Source organism: Cherax quadricarinatus, chromosome 2 (assembly GCF_038502225.1).
Source record: "Cherax quadricarinatus isolate ZL_2023a chromosome 2, ASM3850222v1, whole genome shotgun sequence".
Classification (NCBI taxonomy): domain Eukaryota; kingdom Metazoa; phylum Arthropoda; class Malacostraca; order Decapoda; family Parastacidae; genus Cherax; species Cherax quadricarinatus.
Genome location: NC_091293.1, coordinates 75,935,055 through 75,948,668, shown reverse-complemented (window position 1 = coordinate 75,948,668; position 13,614 = coordinate 75,935,055). Strand labels below are relative to the sequence as shown.

At 41.2% G+C, this 13,614-nt stretch overlaps 1 protein-coding gene across 5 annotated transcripts in view; it reads left to right on the top strand.

The window, feature by feature from the left end:
- The window catches only part of Abca3 (ATP binding cassette subfamily A member 3), a 705,605-nt gene that overhangs the window by 542,988 nt on the left and 149,003 nt on the right, over nucleotides 1-13,614 (top strand). For all 5 annotated transcript variants that reach the window (XM_070088958.1, XM_070088966.1, XM_070088973.1 and 2 more), the window contains one exon: nucleotides 9,720-9,947. In XM_070088958.1, coding sequence (XP_069945059.1) covers nucleotides 9,720-9,947 — 228 coding nt within the window. The remainder of the gene's footprint in view (nucleotides 1-9,719; nucleotides 9,948-13,614) is intronic.

Below are 13,614 nucleotides of genomic sequence, written 5' to 3'. Positions count from 1 at the left end.
GGTCACAGACCAGGCCACGGGAGCGTTGACCCCCGGAACTCTCTCCAGGTAACTCCAGGTAAACTCCAACTGAAAACACTTCTGGAGCAGAGGCACAGTCATTGGACTCCACTCCAGAACAACAAATGTTAATGCCAGCAAACAAAACCCCCCTAAATTCCATCAATATAATGACATTTAGCTTTGCAAACATACAGGGTCTAAAGCCATTAACAACAAAATGCCTTGCATCAAGGGACTGCTCACGGAGTCAAATGCAATGTTTGCAGCTTTCACAGAGACCCACATAAAGGATCGTTTTAACAATGAAATACAGATTCCAGGCTATAACCTATTCCGATGCAACGGACTAAACAGGCAACAAGGGGGGTGGGTTGGCCTGTACGTCACAGAGTCACTCATTTGCTCAGAACTACTAAACACCTCAAATGATGTAGTTAAGTTTTAGCAGTAAAAATCAAAAACCAAAACTTCTCATTGTGGTTGTAAACAAGCCTCCGGATGCAACTTCCTAGCAATTCCAGGAACAGCTTTTGAAAATTGACCACAGCTCAAGAGTAAACAAATGACGTCACCGTCCAATACCTGTCCGCCTGCCAGTCCAAATTCCAATACGTAGTCTGGGTTGACATTATTTATACAATTATTACAGTAATGCAGTAGTCTGCATAACAGTAAATCTTCTATTTTTTTTTTCTCAACAAGTCGGCCGTCTCCCACTGAGGCATGGTGACCCAAAAAAGAAAGAAAATCCCCAAAAAGAAAATACTTTCATCATCATTCAACACTTTCACCACACTCACACATTACCACTGTTTTTGCAGAGGTGCTCAGAATACAACAGTTTAGAAGCATATACAGTGGACCCCCGCATAGCGAACTTAATCCGTGCAAGAGGGCTGGTCGTTATGCGAAATGTTCGCTATGCGAATTAATTTTCCCCATAAGAAATAATGGAAATAAAATTAATCCGTGCAAGACACCCAAAAGTATGAAAAAAAATTTTTTTACCACAAAAAAATGTTAATTTTAGTACACACAAACTGAAAAAGGCATGCACAATTACATGACACTTACTTTTATTGAAGATCTGGTGATGATTGATGGGATGGGAGGAGGGGAGAGAGAGTGTTAGTGTTTAGAAGGGGAATCCCCTTCCATTAGGACTTGAGGTAGCAAGTCCTTTTCTGGGGTTACTTCCCTTCTTCTTTTAATGCCACTAGGACCAGCTTCAGAGTCACTGGACTTCTTTCGCACAACATATCTGTCCATAGTGGCCTGTACCTCTCGTTCCTTTATGATTTGTCTAAAGTGGTTCACAACAGTGTCATTGTAACAGTCACCAGCACGGCTTGCAATAGCTGTGTGAGGGTGATTTTCATCAAAAAAGGTTTGCACTTCAAGCCATTTTGCACACATTTCCTTAATCTTTGAAGTAGGCAATTCCTTCAATTTCTCTCTCCCCTCCTTTGAACCAGTTTCCCCAGGTCTGGCCTCTTGCTCTTGAAGTTGATCTATCAGCTCATCAGTGGTTAGTTCTTCATTGTCCTCCTCCACCAACTCTTCCACATCCTCCCCACTAACCTCCAACCCCAAGGACTTCCCCAATTCCACAATTGATTCCTCAACTGGTATACTACTCCTCTCAGGGTTAGCCTCAAACCCTTCAAAATCCCTTTTGTCTACACATTCTGGCCACAGTTTCTTCCAAGCAGAGTTCAAGGTTCTCTTAGTCACTCCCTCCCAAGCCTTACCTATAAGGTTTACACAACTGAGGATATTAAAGTGATCCTTCCAAAACTCTTTTAGAGTCAATCCAGTGTCTGTGGTCACTTCAAAGCACTTTTGAAACAGAGCTTTTGTGTACAGTTTCTTGAAGTTGGAAATGACCTGCTGGTCCATGGGCTGCAGGAGAGGAGTGGTATTAGGAGGCAAAAACTTCACCTTAATGAAGCTCATGTCCCCATAAAGTCGCTCTGCCACGTCTGTAGGATGACCAGGGGCATTGTCTAACACCAGGAGGCACTTAAGGTCTAATTTCTTTTCAGTTAGGTAATCTTTCACATTGGGGGCAAATGCATGGTGTAACCAGTTATAGAAAAATTCCCTAGTGACCCATGCCTTACTGTTTGCCCTCCACAGCACACACAAATTATCCTTGAGGACATTCTTTTGCCTGAACGCTCTGGGAGTTTCAGAGTGATACACTAATAAAGGCTTAACTTTGCAATCACCACTAGCATTGGCACACATCAACAAAGTAAGCCTGTCTTTCATAGGCTTATGTCCTGGGAGTGCCTTTTCCTCCTGAGTAATGTAGGTCCTGCTTGGCATTTTCTTCCAGAACAGGCCTGTTTCATCACAATTAAACACTTGTTCAGGTTCCAGTCCTTCAGTTTCTATGTACTCCTTGAATTCATGCACATATTTTTCAGCCGCTTTGTGGTCCGAACTGGCAGCCTCACCATGCCGTATCACACTATGGATGCCACTACGCTTCTTAAATCTCTCAAACCAACCTTTGCTGGCCTTAAATTCACTCACATCATCACTAGTTGCAGGCATTTTTTTAATTAAATCGTCATGCAACTTCCTAGCCTTTTCACATATGATCGCTTGAGAGACGCTATCTCCTGCTATCTGTTTTTCATTTATCCACACCAATAAGAGTCTCTCAACATCTTCCATCACTTGCGATCTTTGTTTCGAAAACACAGTTAAACCTTTGGCAACAACAGCTTCCTTGATTGCCGTTTTCTTGCCCACAATAGAAGCGATGGTTGATTTTGGTTTCTTGTACAACCTGACCAGGTCGGTGATATGTACTCCACTTTCATACTTATCAATGATCTCTTTCTTAATTTCAATGGGTATTCTTACCCTTTGAGGTGTAGGGTTGGCACTAGAAGCTTTCTTGGGGCCCATGGTCACTTATTTTCCACAAACAGCACCGAAAACACTGTAATAATACGAAATATTCCGAGTGTATGCTTGAATGTTACCGCGGAGGCTGGCTGGTAAACAATGGGACGGGCGGCACATGTGAGGCTGGCTGAGGGCGCACATTGGACGCGTCTCGGACGAAGGTCGCTGAGCGGGTTTTTGTCCACTATGCGGGGCAAAATTTTAGCGAACAAAGCGTTCGCTATGCGGATTGTTCGCTATGCAAGGCGTTCGCTATGCGGGGGTCCACTGTACGTATAAAGATACACAACATATCCCTCCAAACTGCCAATATCCCAAACCCCTCCTTTAAAGTGCAGGCATTGTACTTCCCATTTCCAGGACTCAAGTCCGACTATATGAAAATAGCTGGTTTCCCTGAATCCCTTCACTAAATATTACCCTGCTCACACTCCAACAGATCGTCAGGTCCCAAGTACCATTCGTCTCCATTCACCCCTATCTAACATGCTCACGCACGCTTGCTGGAAGTCCAAGCCCCTCGCCCACAAAACCTCCTTTACCCCCTCTCTCCAACCCTTTTGAGGACTACCCCTACCCTGCCTTCCTTCCCCTATAGATTTATATGCTTTCCATGTCATTCTACTTTGATCCATTCTCTCTAAATGACCAAACCACCTCAACAACCCCTCTTCTGCCCTCTGACTAATACTTTTGTTAACTCCACACCTTTTCCTAATTTCCACACTCCGAAATTTCTGCATAATATTTACACCACACATTGCCCTTAGACAGGACATCTCCACTGCCTCCAACCGTCTCCTCGCTGCTGCTATTTTTTTGTGTGAATAAAAATTCCAAATGGTAAGCAAGAGTAATATAAGAGGGGCCTGGAGCCATGACTAATGAACAGAGAAAATGTTATTTTAGTGCCAGGAATGTCTGCATTTTTTATTCTGGACCCTATTTTGAAATTGGCATCTGTTGAAATTTGTGTGAAATCGGCCAAACTGCCAATTTCTGACCACTTTATTGGGTAGTTGAAATAAGTGAATGGGCAGTTTCTTGTATGTACTCAGTTGACAGACTAAAAGTAAATAAGTTTATTCAGGTATACACAAATACAGTTACATAGATTATCATACATAGCAGTGTATGTATAGAGAACCTAAGATAACCCAGAAAAGTCAGACAAAGTGACTTATTTCCAGTACCTGGCTAGGGCTTGCCATATATGATTTTTGGTAAATATTTTTTTTCTCGGTTGTTTGTTGGGCTATCTCATTGAAACTTGGGCAATGTATGATGGAAAGATGCTTCTTAACGTACAACAAAAATAAAAAGGATGGATGATAAATAAGGGAGTTCACTTCTCAGCCATTAGCTGCCTCTTTGCAGTATATTTTTGTATGGTTTTTATGGTTGTATTCTCATTTTTTTGGACTCATTTGATAGAATGGAAGATATATTACAGAAATAGACATGATTTTGATTGCTTTCATGACGAAAAGTACCTTGAAATTGAGCTCAAAGTACTGGAAATGTTCGATTTTTGCGTCAGTCAAGTTGGTTAATTTTATTAAGTGTATTCTAACCTAACTGCTCTGTAATCTGGCAAACTCAGTAATCCGGCACACTACAGGTCCCAATGATGCCGGATTTGTGATGGAGGACCTGTATACAACATTTTTGCATGTGTTTTGTTGTAAACAAGTTTTGTAAACAGTATAATGATGAACAAATTAGTGCAGTTATTGTGTTGAATACAATAAGTGTACATATATACATTATACATATATACAAAGACCTGGGAGTGATCATGTCGGAGGATCTCACCTTCAAGGACCATAACATTGTATCAATCGCATCTGCTAGAAAAATGACAGGATGGATAATGAGAACCTTCAAAACTAGGGAGGCCAAGCCCATGATGACACTCTTCAGGTCACTTGTTCTATCTAGGCTGGAATATTGCTGCACACTGACAGCACCTTTCAACGCAGGTGAAATTGCCGACCTAGAAAATGTACAGAGAACTTTCACGGCGCGCCTAACGGAGATAAAACACCTCAATTACTGGGAGCGCTTGAGGTTCCTAAACCTGTATTCCCTGGAACGCAGGAGGGAGAGATACATGATTATATACACCTGGAAAATCCTAGAGGGACTAGTACCAAACTTGCACACGAAAATCACTCACTACGAAAGCAAAAGACTTGGCAGACGATGCACTGTCCCCCCAATGAAAAGCAGGGGTGTCACTAGCACGTTAAGAGACCATACAATAAGTGTCAGGGGCCCGAGACTGTTCAACTGCCTCCCAGCACACATAAGGGGAATTACCAACAGACCCCTGGCAGTCTTCAAGCTGGCACTGGACAAGCACCTAAAGTCAGTTCCTGATCAGCCGGGCTGTGGCTCGTACGTTGGTTTGCGTGCAGCCAGCAGCAACAGCCTGGTTGATCAGGCTCTGATCCACCAGGAGGCCTGGTCACAGACCGGGCCACGGGGGCATTGACCCCCGGAACTCTCTCCAGGTAAACTCCAGGTATTGGTCTCATAGGCCACAAAAGTTACTGGAAAAAAAATATTAGAAAAGAAAAAAGTAACAGAAACGTAAAATAAAAAAAATGCGACTTTATGGAAGTCGCAGATGTTGCCGCCACTTCTTCATTGAGGATCGACTTTACGGCTCTATATCTCGGTAAGTACAGATCTGAATTTTTTGTTTTTGTTTTTTATTACTTATAGAAAAATAATATCTTTAATTCTGTAATAATTTTTTTTTTTTTCAAATATTCTTTAACCCTGGCTGACGCTTTGAGATTTGGCCTCTGGACCTTGAAAGAGTTAAACATACTAGGGTCATACTGCACTGCAGGGCAAGTGTTTTGCTGGATCAAGAAGCAGCTAAGGTGGAGAGGAGAACAGAGGTAGAAATGTAAAGGGGCTGTGAGGAATGTTGAAGGAAGTATCATCAAAGTTTGTGTAGTAAACAAGTTGCTGTTAAAAAGTCAACGAGGGAGTCTGAGTCAAAGGTGGGTCCATCAGCAAGGAGGGAAGATAAGTAAGGGCAATAGAGTGGTGATAGTGTCGGAGGTAAATTCTTTGTGATTTATGGGTTACAATGTGTGGTTTACATATTATAAAATACTAATTACAGAGGGGGCCACTATCATGCCTAGCATGATTAGGCATTTCAGGCAGACTGAGATTAATCCAAATTCTATATTGGTACAGATTTTGGAGCATGTTGATATTAAGGCTAGGTAACTACATTACAGTTCATAAATTTGGCATTGTGAATGGTTTTCTCTTGGTATGATACATAGTTTCTTTTAAAGCTCCTATATTGGAGTATCTCAGGCAAACTTATGACTAGTTTAAGATTCATTAGGTAATAGTTTTATTACATATTTCTGTGTTTGAAGTCAATTAGGTGAGTGTAAGTGTGAATTATGGGGAATCACAGATATCGAGAGTAGGTCTAGGTTGTTTTTCATGTGTGTATGATTCAAGAGAATAGGTGGTTAATATGTAGTTAGCTGATGGTGGGGTGTGTCATGGAGATAAGATGTTTTCTATTGGTAGTTTCGAAAGTGATGGTTGTGCCTGCAGTTCTAGAGTTTTCAGGTAGGGTGTTCCAGATTTTAGGTCCTTTTATGTACATTGAATTTTTGTATAGGTTTAGCCAGACACAGGAAGTGTCATAGAAATTTTTGTGCCTGGTGTTATGCCTGTGAGTCCTGTCACAACTGTCAAGAAAGTATTTTAGTTCAGGGTTAATATTGGAATTTAAGGTTCTGTAAATGTAGGTTGCACGGTAAGTGTGGATGTTCTGTACAGTGAGTAAGTTTAGACCTTTGAAGAGTGGAGGGGGGTTGCCTGGGATTGGATTGCGTGATTATTCTTGTGCGGCTTTTTGCTGGGTTATTATTGGCTTTAGGTGTGTTTGAGTAGGGCTGATTGTGGCACTTAGTAATGTATCTTTGGGAGGATCTCAACCATTTTGGATACTTTTTTTGTTATGTGTTGGATATGGGTGCTGAAATTCAGGTTGCTGTTGAGGTGTAGGCCTAGGAATTTGCCCTCATTATGTTTGGCAATAAGAGTGTTATCGATCTTAATGTTAAGTTGTGCAACACCTGCTCTATTACCAAACATAATACAGTGGACCCCCGCATAGCGACTTTAATCCGTGCAAGAGGGCTGATTGTTATGCGAAATGTTCGGTATGCGAATGAATTTTCCCCATAAGAAATAATGGAAATCAAATTAATCCGTGCAAGACACCCAAAAGTATGAAAAAAAAATTTTTACCACATGAAATATACATTTTCCTACACACAAAGAGAAGGATACATGCACAATAGTAGAGTAGTACATGCACAATATATATTGTGCATGTACTAGTCTACTAAATGAAGAATAAATGACACTTACCTTTATTGAAGATGCAGCAATGACTGATGAGACACTGTGTCCTGGGAGTGCCTTTTCCTCCTGAGTACTGTAGGTCCTGTTTGGCATTTTCTTCCAGAACAGGCCTTATCACACTGTGTATGCCACTACGATTCTTAAATCTCTCAAACCAACCTTTGCTGGCTTTAAATTCACCAATATGAGCACTAGTTCCAGGCATTTTTCCCTGTTCACCTGGGTGTTAGTCGACTGGTGTGGGTTGCATCCTGGGAGACAAGATTAAGGACCCCAATGGAAATAAGTTAGACAGTCTTTGATGACACTGACTTTTTTGGGTTATCCTGGGTGGCAAATCCTCTGGGGTTAATTGTTTCTTGGTATTCTCAATAAGCCACACCAACAACGGTGCTACAGCAGCAGCAGCAGCAGCAGCTGACAGTGCTACTGCAGCAGCAGACGATGCTACAGCAGCAGCAGACGATGCTACAACAGCAGCAGCAGCTGACAGTGCTACAGCAGCAGCAGACGATGCTACAGCAGCAGCAGACAGTACTACAGCAGCAGCAGCAGCTGACGGTGGTACAACAGCAGCAGCAGCTGACAGTGCAGCAGCAGCTGACAGTGCAGCAGCAACTGACAGTGCAGCAGCAGCTGACAGTGCAGCAGCAGCTGACAGTGCAGCAGCAGCTGACAGTGCAGCAGCAGCTGACAGTGCAGCAGCAGCTGACGGTGGTACAGCAGCAGCAGCAGCTGTACCACCAATAGTAGCGATGGTTGATTGGGGTTTATTATACAACCTGGCCAGCTCGGAGACACGCACTCCACTTTCATACTTATCAATGATCTTTTTCTTCATCTCTATAGTAATTCTCACCCTTATTGCTGTAGGGTTGGCACTAGAAGCTTTCTTGGGGCCCATGGTCACTTATTTTCCAGAAAAAATCACCAAAAACACTGTAATAATACGAAATGTTCTGATTGTATGCTTGGATGTTACCGCGGAGGCTGGCTGGTAAACAATGCCACCGGCGGAACATGTGAGCGTGGCTCAGGCCGCACATTGGACGCGTCTCGGACGAAGAGCGGTGAGCGGGTTTTTGGGCGGTATGCGAGGCAAAGTTTTTGCGAAAAAAGCGAGCGGTATGCAGATTGTACGGTATGCGATGCGTGCGGTATGCGGGGGTCCACTGTATAGAAGATTTTGGCAGTGTTAGGTGTAAGTTTATTGGCTGTCATCCATGTAGATATTTTTAGTAGCTCCTCGTTAACAATGGTGTTGAGTGTGGCAAGATTTGGGTGGGAGATGAGATAGTCATGTCATCAGCAAAGAGGATGGGTTTCAGGTGTTGTGAGACGTTGGGAAGATCATTGATGTATAAAAGGAAGAGCAGGGCACCAAGGATGCTTCCTTGTATAGCTAAGTATACAGCAGTGTCTGCCTGTTCATTGCCCTGAACATAAACATGACCAGGAACCCAACAGAAAACAATATCTTTGTTTTTGCTAGAAATATGGCATAACCAAAGTGATATATGAAGAACCAGGGGATGAAGTGAATCAAATTTTTTAATAGCTTGCAAAGCACTAAGCGAGTCTGAGACTACTACAAACGTAGAGGTAGGCATAGATGCAGTACGGATAATTGCTACAAGAATTGTATTCAATTCAGCTGTAAAAATGCTAGCCAAGTCTAATAAATGCCCTCATACTATGCTATCCAGAAACACTGCTGCAAATCCAACCCTGTCAGAGGATTTAGAACTGTCACTGTACACTGTGACGGCATGAGAATGAGACTGGAGGTGATTAAGAAAAAAGGGAGCAAGAAGCAACTGTAGGTATTTGGGCTTTCATGCATGGCAGTAGGGAATAACAGACACGAACTGTTGGAACCTCTCAAGGGGGAAGGGAAAAGTTAGATGCTAGATGAACATATAAAGGTGGCAACTGAAGAGAAGACAAGAGCGAATATAGACAAAGAGAAAAGGGACAGAGTAAACAGGGGCAACAAACAAACAATGGACCTCTACAGACGTCCATTACTATCCTATATATGGAAGGATTGCAGAGATCATGAGAGCAAATAGAAAAGCGGAGGCAATGAGCAACACGGCAATTGTTCACAGATGTAATGTTCACCTCTGCATATAGGCTCTCTGCAGGCGAAGAGCGAAAAGCACCTAGGCATAAACGTAATCCGTGATGATGGATGGGATCAAGGTTAGAAAGAGTTGCAGGAGAGGCTGCTGAGTATACATGTATATGGTTGCTATAATCTAGTTTAGATAAAATCAGGGCTGAATGCAGTCAGTGGAGAGTTTGACGATCAGCCCCCAGTATTATTGCATATTTTTCTTTTGAAAGCCTTAATAATTCTTTCTCTCCTTTACCAGGCCAGCAGTGATCTTCCATCTTTCAACCAGCACTGGATGGTTGGTCTTCAGATTGAAGGTACTGAAGATGGAGCTAACATCTTAGCACTTTTCAACAACCAGCCATTTCACACTCCACCATTAGCTTTGACCATGGCAGACAACGCAGTATTACGAGTTATGACAGGCAAGAAGAATGTCACTGTTTCAACGGTTAATCATCCTTTACCTAGGACTGATATAGAAAAGGTAATTAGCTAGTTCTGGTCTGGAATTATGTAAGGTTTTTATTTTGTTTTTTATTTATACTCTTTAATTCCTTGTTCTCTTTGTGAATGCATTGTGAAGGTGAATGTACATACCAGAGTATAGTGGTACTAACACTCTTATATAAGTGTGACGAATGTATTATAAACATTGCAGTGAGGAGGTAGTGGAGATGGTGTGTATAAAGGCAATGTATTATGTAATAATAATAATAATTATTACACAAATAACCCGCACATAAAAGAGAGAAGCTTACGACGACGTTTCGGTCCGATTTGGACCATTGACTTTGTCAATGGTCCAAGTCACGGTATTGTGCCTTTTTTTGTTAATAATAATTATTATTATTATTTCTACAGTAAGTAGTAAGTTACTAAATGCTGTAAAGAGTTTTTATGAGGATAGTGAGGCTCAGGTTAGTGTGTGTAGGAAAGAAGGAGATTACTTCCCAGTAAAAGTAGGTCTTAAACAGGGATGTGTTGTCACAGTGGTTGTTTAACATATTTATAGATGGGGTTGTAAAAGAGTAAATGCTAGGGTGTTGGGGAGAGGGGTGGGATTAAATTATGGGGAATCAGATAAAAAAATGGGAGTTGACACAGTTACTTTTTGCTGATGATACTGTGCTTTTGGAGGATTCTAAAGAAAAGTTGTAAAGGTAGAAAGTTGAAAGTGAACATAGATAAGAGTAAGGTGATGAGGGTATCAAACAATTTAGATGAAGAAAAATTGGATATCATATTGGAGGGAGGGAGTGTGGAAGAAGTGAATGTTTTTAGATATTTGGGAGTTGACTTGTCAGTGGATGGGTTTATGGAGGATGAAATTAACCATAGAATTGTTGAAGGAAAAAAGGTGAGTGGTGCTTTGAGATATCTGTGGAGACAAAAAACATGGAGCCAAAGAAGTGAATGTACAAGAGAATAGTGGTATCAACACTTTTATATGGGTCTGAAGCATGGGATGTATATATTGCAGTGAGGAGGCAGCTGGAGGCAGTCGAGATGTCCTGTCTAAGTGCAGTGTGTGGTGTAAATATTATGTAGAGAATTCATAGTGAGGAAATTAGGAGGTGTGGAGTTATTGGAAGTATTAGTCAGAGGGCTGAAGAGGGGTTGTTGAGATGGTTTGGTCATTTATAGAGAATGGAACAAAGGAGATCGTATAAATCTGTAAGGGAAGGAAGATGGGGTAGGGGTCGTCTATGAAAAGGTTGGAGGGAGGGGGTAAAGGAGGTTTTGTGGGAGAGGGGCTTGGACTTCCAGCAAGCATGCATGAATGTGTTAGATAGGAGTGAATGGAGATGAATGGTTTTTGGGATCTTACAAGCTGTTGGAGTGTGAGCAGGGTAATATTTTGTGAAGGGATTCAGGGAAACCGGTTTTCTGGACTTGAATCCTGGAAACGGGAAGTACAATGCCTGCACTTTAAAGGAGGGGTTTGGGTTTGTGATAGTATGAGCAGCCTACTGCTGTTTTTCTAACTAATATTTTCCCATCTCGAGTGAAGCACTGATGGATTTTGTCACTGTGTTCCCGTTTAAGATTTCTCAACCTGAGCATAAGGTTTTGATGTTTTCTCGTCAGGCACTCATTGATGTGCTCTCCATTTTTTACTATAATTGCTGATTGAATTAGATTCTTTTATGTATCATATGAACGAAGTCTGATCATAATACACCTGCCATCCGACTTACGATCTGCTCTACTTACGACCACTCGACCGTGTTTTTTATGCCAAATTTCTGGGAAATAAACAGCTCTTTGTGTTGTACACAGTGTTTATCCTAAACCTTACAGTATAAACTACAGTACTAACAACATAAAAAGTAAAGTAAAATATGAAATACCAAAATAAAACAATAAAATAAAGTCATTACAAAAATGTTTTGTTGATATTCATTAGAAAAGTTCGACATACGACCATTTCGACTTACGACCGGTTTCTCGGAACCGAACTCAGTCGTAAGTCGGATGATAGGTGTACTTTGTTTACTACCATGCTTTCTTAGTAATTTTGTTTCTTTAACATCACTGTTGTGCACGTTAACTTTTAGGTGGTCTTTTATGATCCTGATAGCAGTATCTTTGCAGTTAGCTTGGGTTATATCACTGGTAAAGTGGGAGCTGTTTATTATAAATGCATCAGACAACTTTTCTTGTTCTGTTTTGTCATCTTGGAATATTGTAATATTGTTTTTATTATGTGCAACTTCAAGATTATTATTCTTATAAACCTCCACCTTGACTACCTCGCATTAGTATAAAAATTAAATGTAATTTTAATGAAGTTAACCACTATAGTGGACCCTCATTTTTTGTAATTAATCCATTCAAGTGTGACTAATAGGTAGTAGGTTGGTAGACAGCAACCACCCAGGGAAGTACTACCGTCCTGCCAGATGACTGTGAAACAAAAACCTGTAACTGTTTTGCATGATGGTAGGATTGCTGGTTTCTTTTTCTGTCTCATAAACACGCTAAGATAACAGGGATATCTTGCTACTCCTACTTACACTTTGGTCACACTTCATAGACACGCACATGCATATATATATATACATACATCTAGGTTTTTCTCCTTTTTCTAAATAGCTCTTGTTCTTTTTTGTTTCTTCTATTGTCCATGGGGAAGTGGAAAAGAATCTTTCCTCCGTAAGCCATGCGTGTCGTATGAGGCGACTAAAATGCCGGGAGCAATGGGCTAGTAACCCCTTCTCCTGTATACAATTACTAAAAAAGAGAAGAAGAAAAACTTTATAAAACTGGGTTGCTTAAATGTGCGTGGATGTAGTGCGGATGACAAGAAACAGATGATTGCTGATGTTATGAATGAAAAGAAGTTGGATGTCCTGGCCCTAAGCGAAACAAAGCTGAAGGGGGTAGGAGAGTTTCAGTGGGGGGAAATAAATGGGATTAAATCTGGAGTATCTGAGAGAGTTAGAGCAAAGGAAGGGGTAGCAGTAATGTTAAATGATCAGTTATGGAAGGAGAAAAGAGAATATGAATGTGTAAATTCAAGAATTATGTGGATTAAAGTAAAGGTTGGATGCGAGAAGTGGGTCATAATAAGCGTGTATGCACCTGGAGAAGAGAGGAATGCAGAGGAGAGAGAGAGATTTTGGGAGATGTTAAGTGAATGTATAGGAGCCTTTGAACCAAGTGAGAGAGTAATTGTGGTAGGGGACTTGAATGCTAAAGTTGGAGAAACTTTTAGAGAGGGTGTGGTAGGTAAGTTTGGGGTGCCAGGTGTAAATGATAATGGGAGCCCTTTGATTGAACTTTGTATAGAAAGGGGTTTAGTTATAGGTAATACATATTTTAAGAAAAAGAGGATAAATAAGTATACACGATATGATGTAGGGCGAAATGACAGTAGTTTGTTGGATTATGTATTGGTAGATAAAAGACTGTTGAGTAGACTTCAGGATGTACATGTTTATAGAGGGGCCACAGATATATCAGATCACTCAGGGAAGAGAGAGGTAAAGGTTTATAAACTAAAAGAGGAGGCAGTTAGGGTAAGATATAAACAGCTATTGGAGGATAGATGGGCTAATGAGAGCATAGGCAATGGGGTCGAAGAGGTATGGGGTAGGTTTAAAAATGTAGTGTTAGAGTGTTCAGCAGAAGTTTGTGGTTACAGGAAA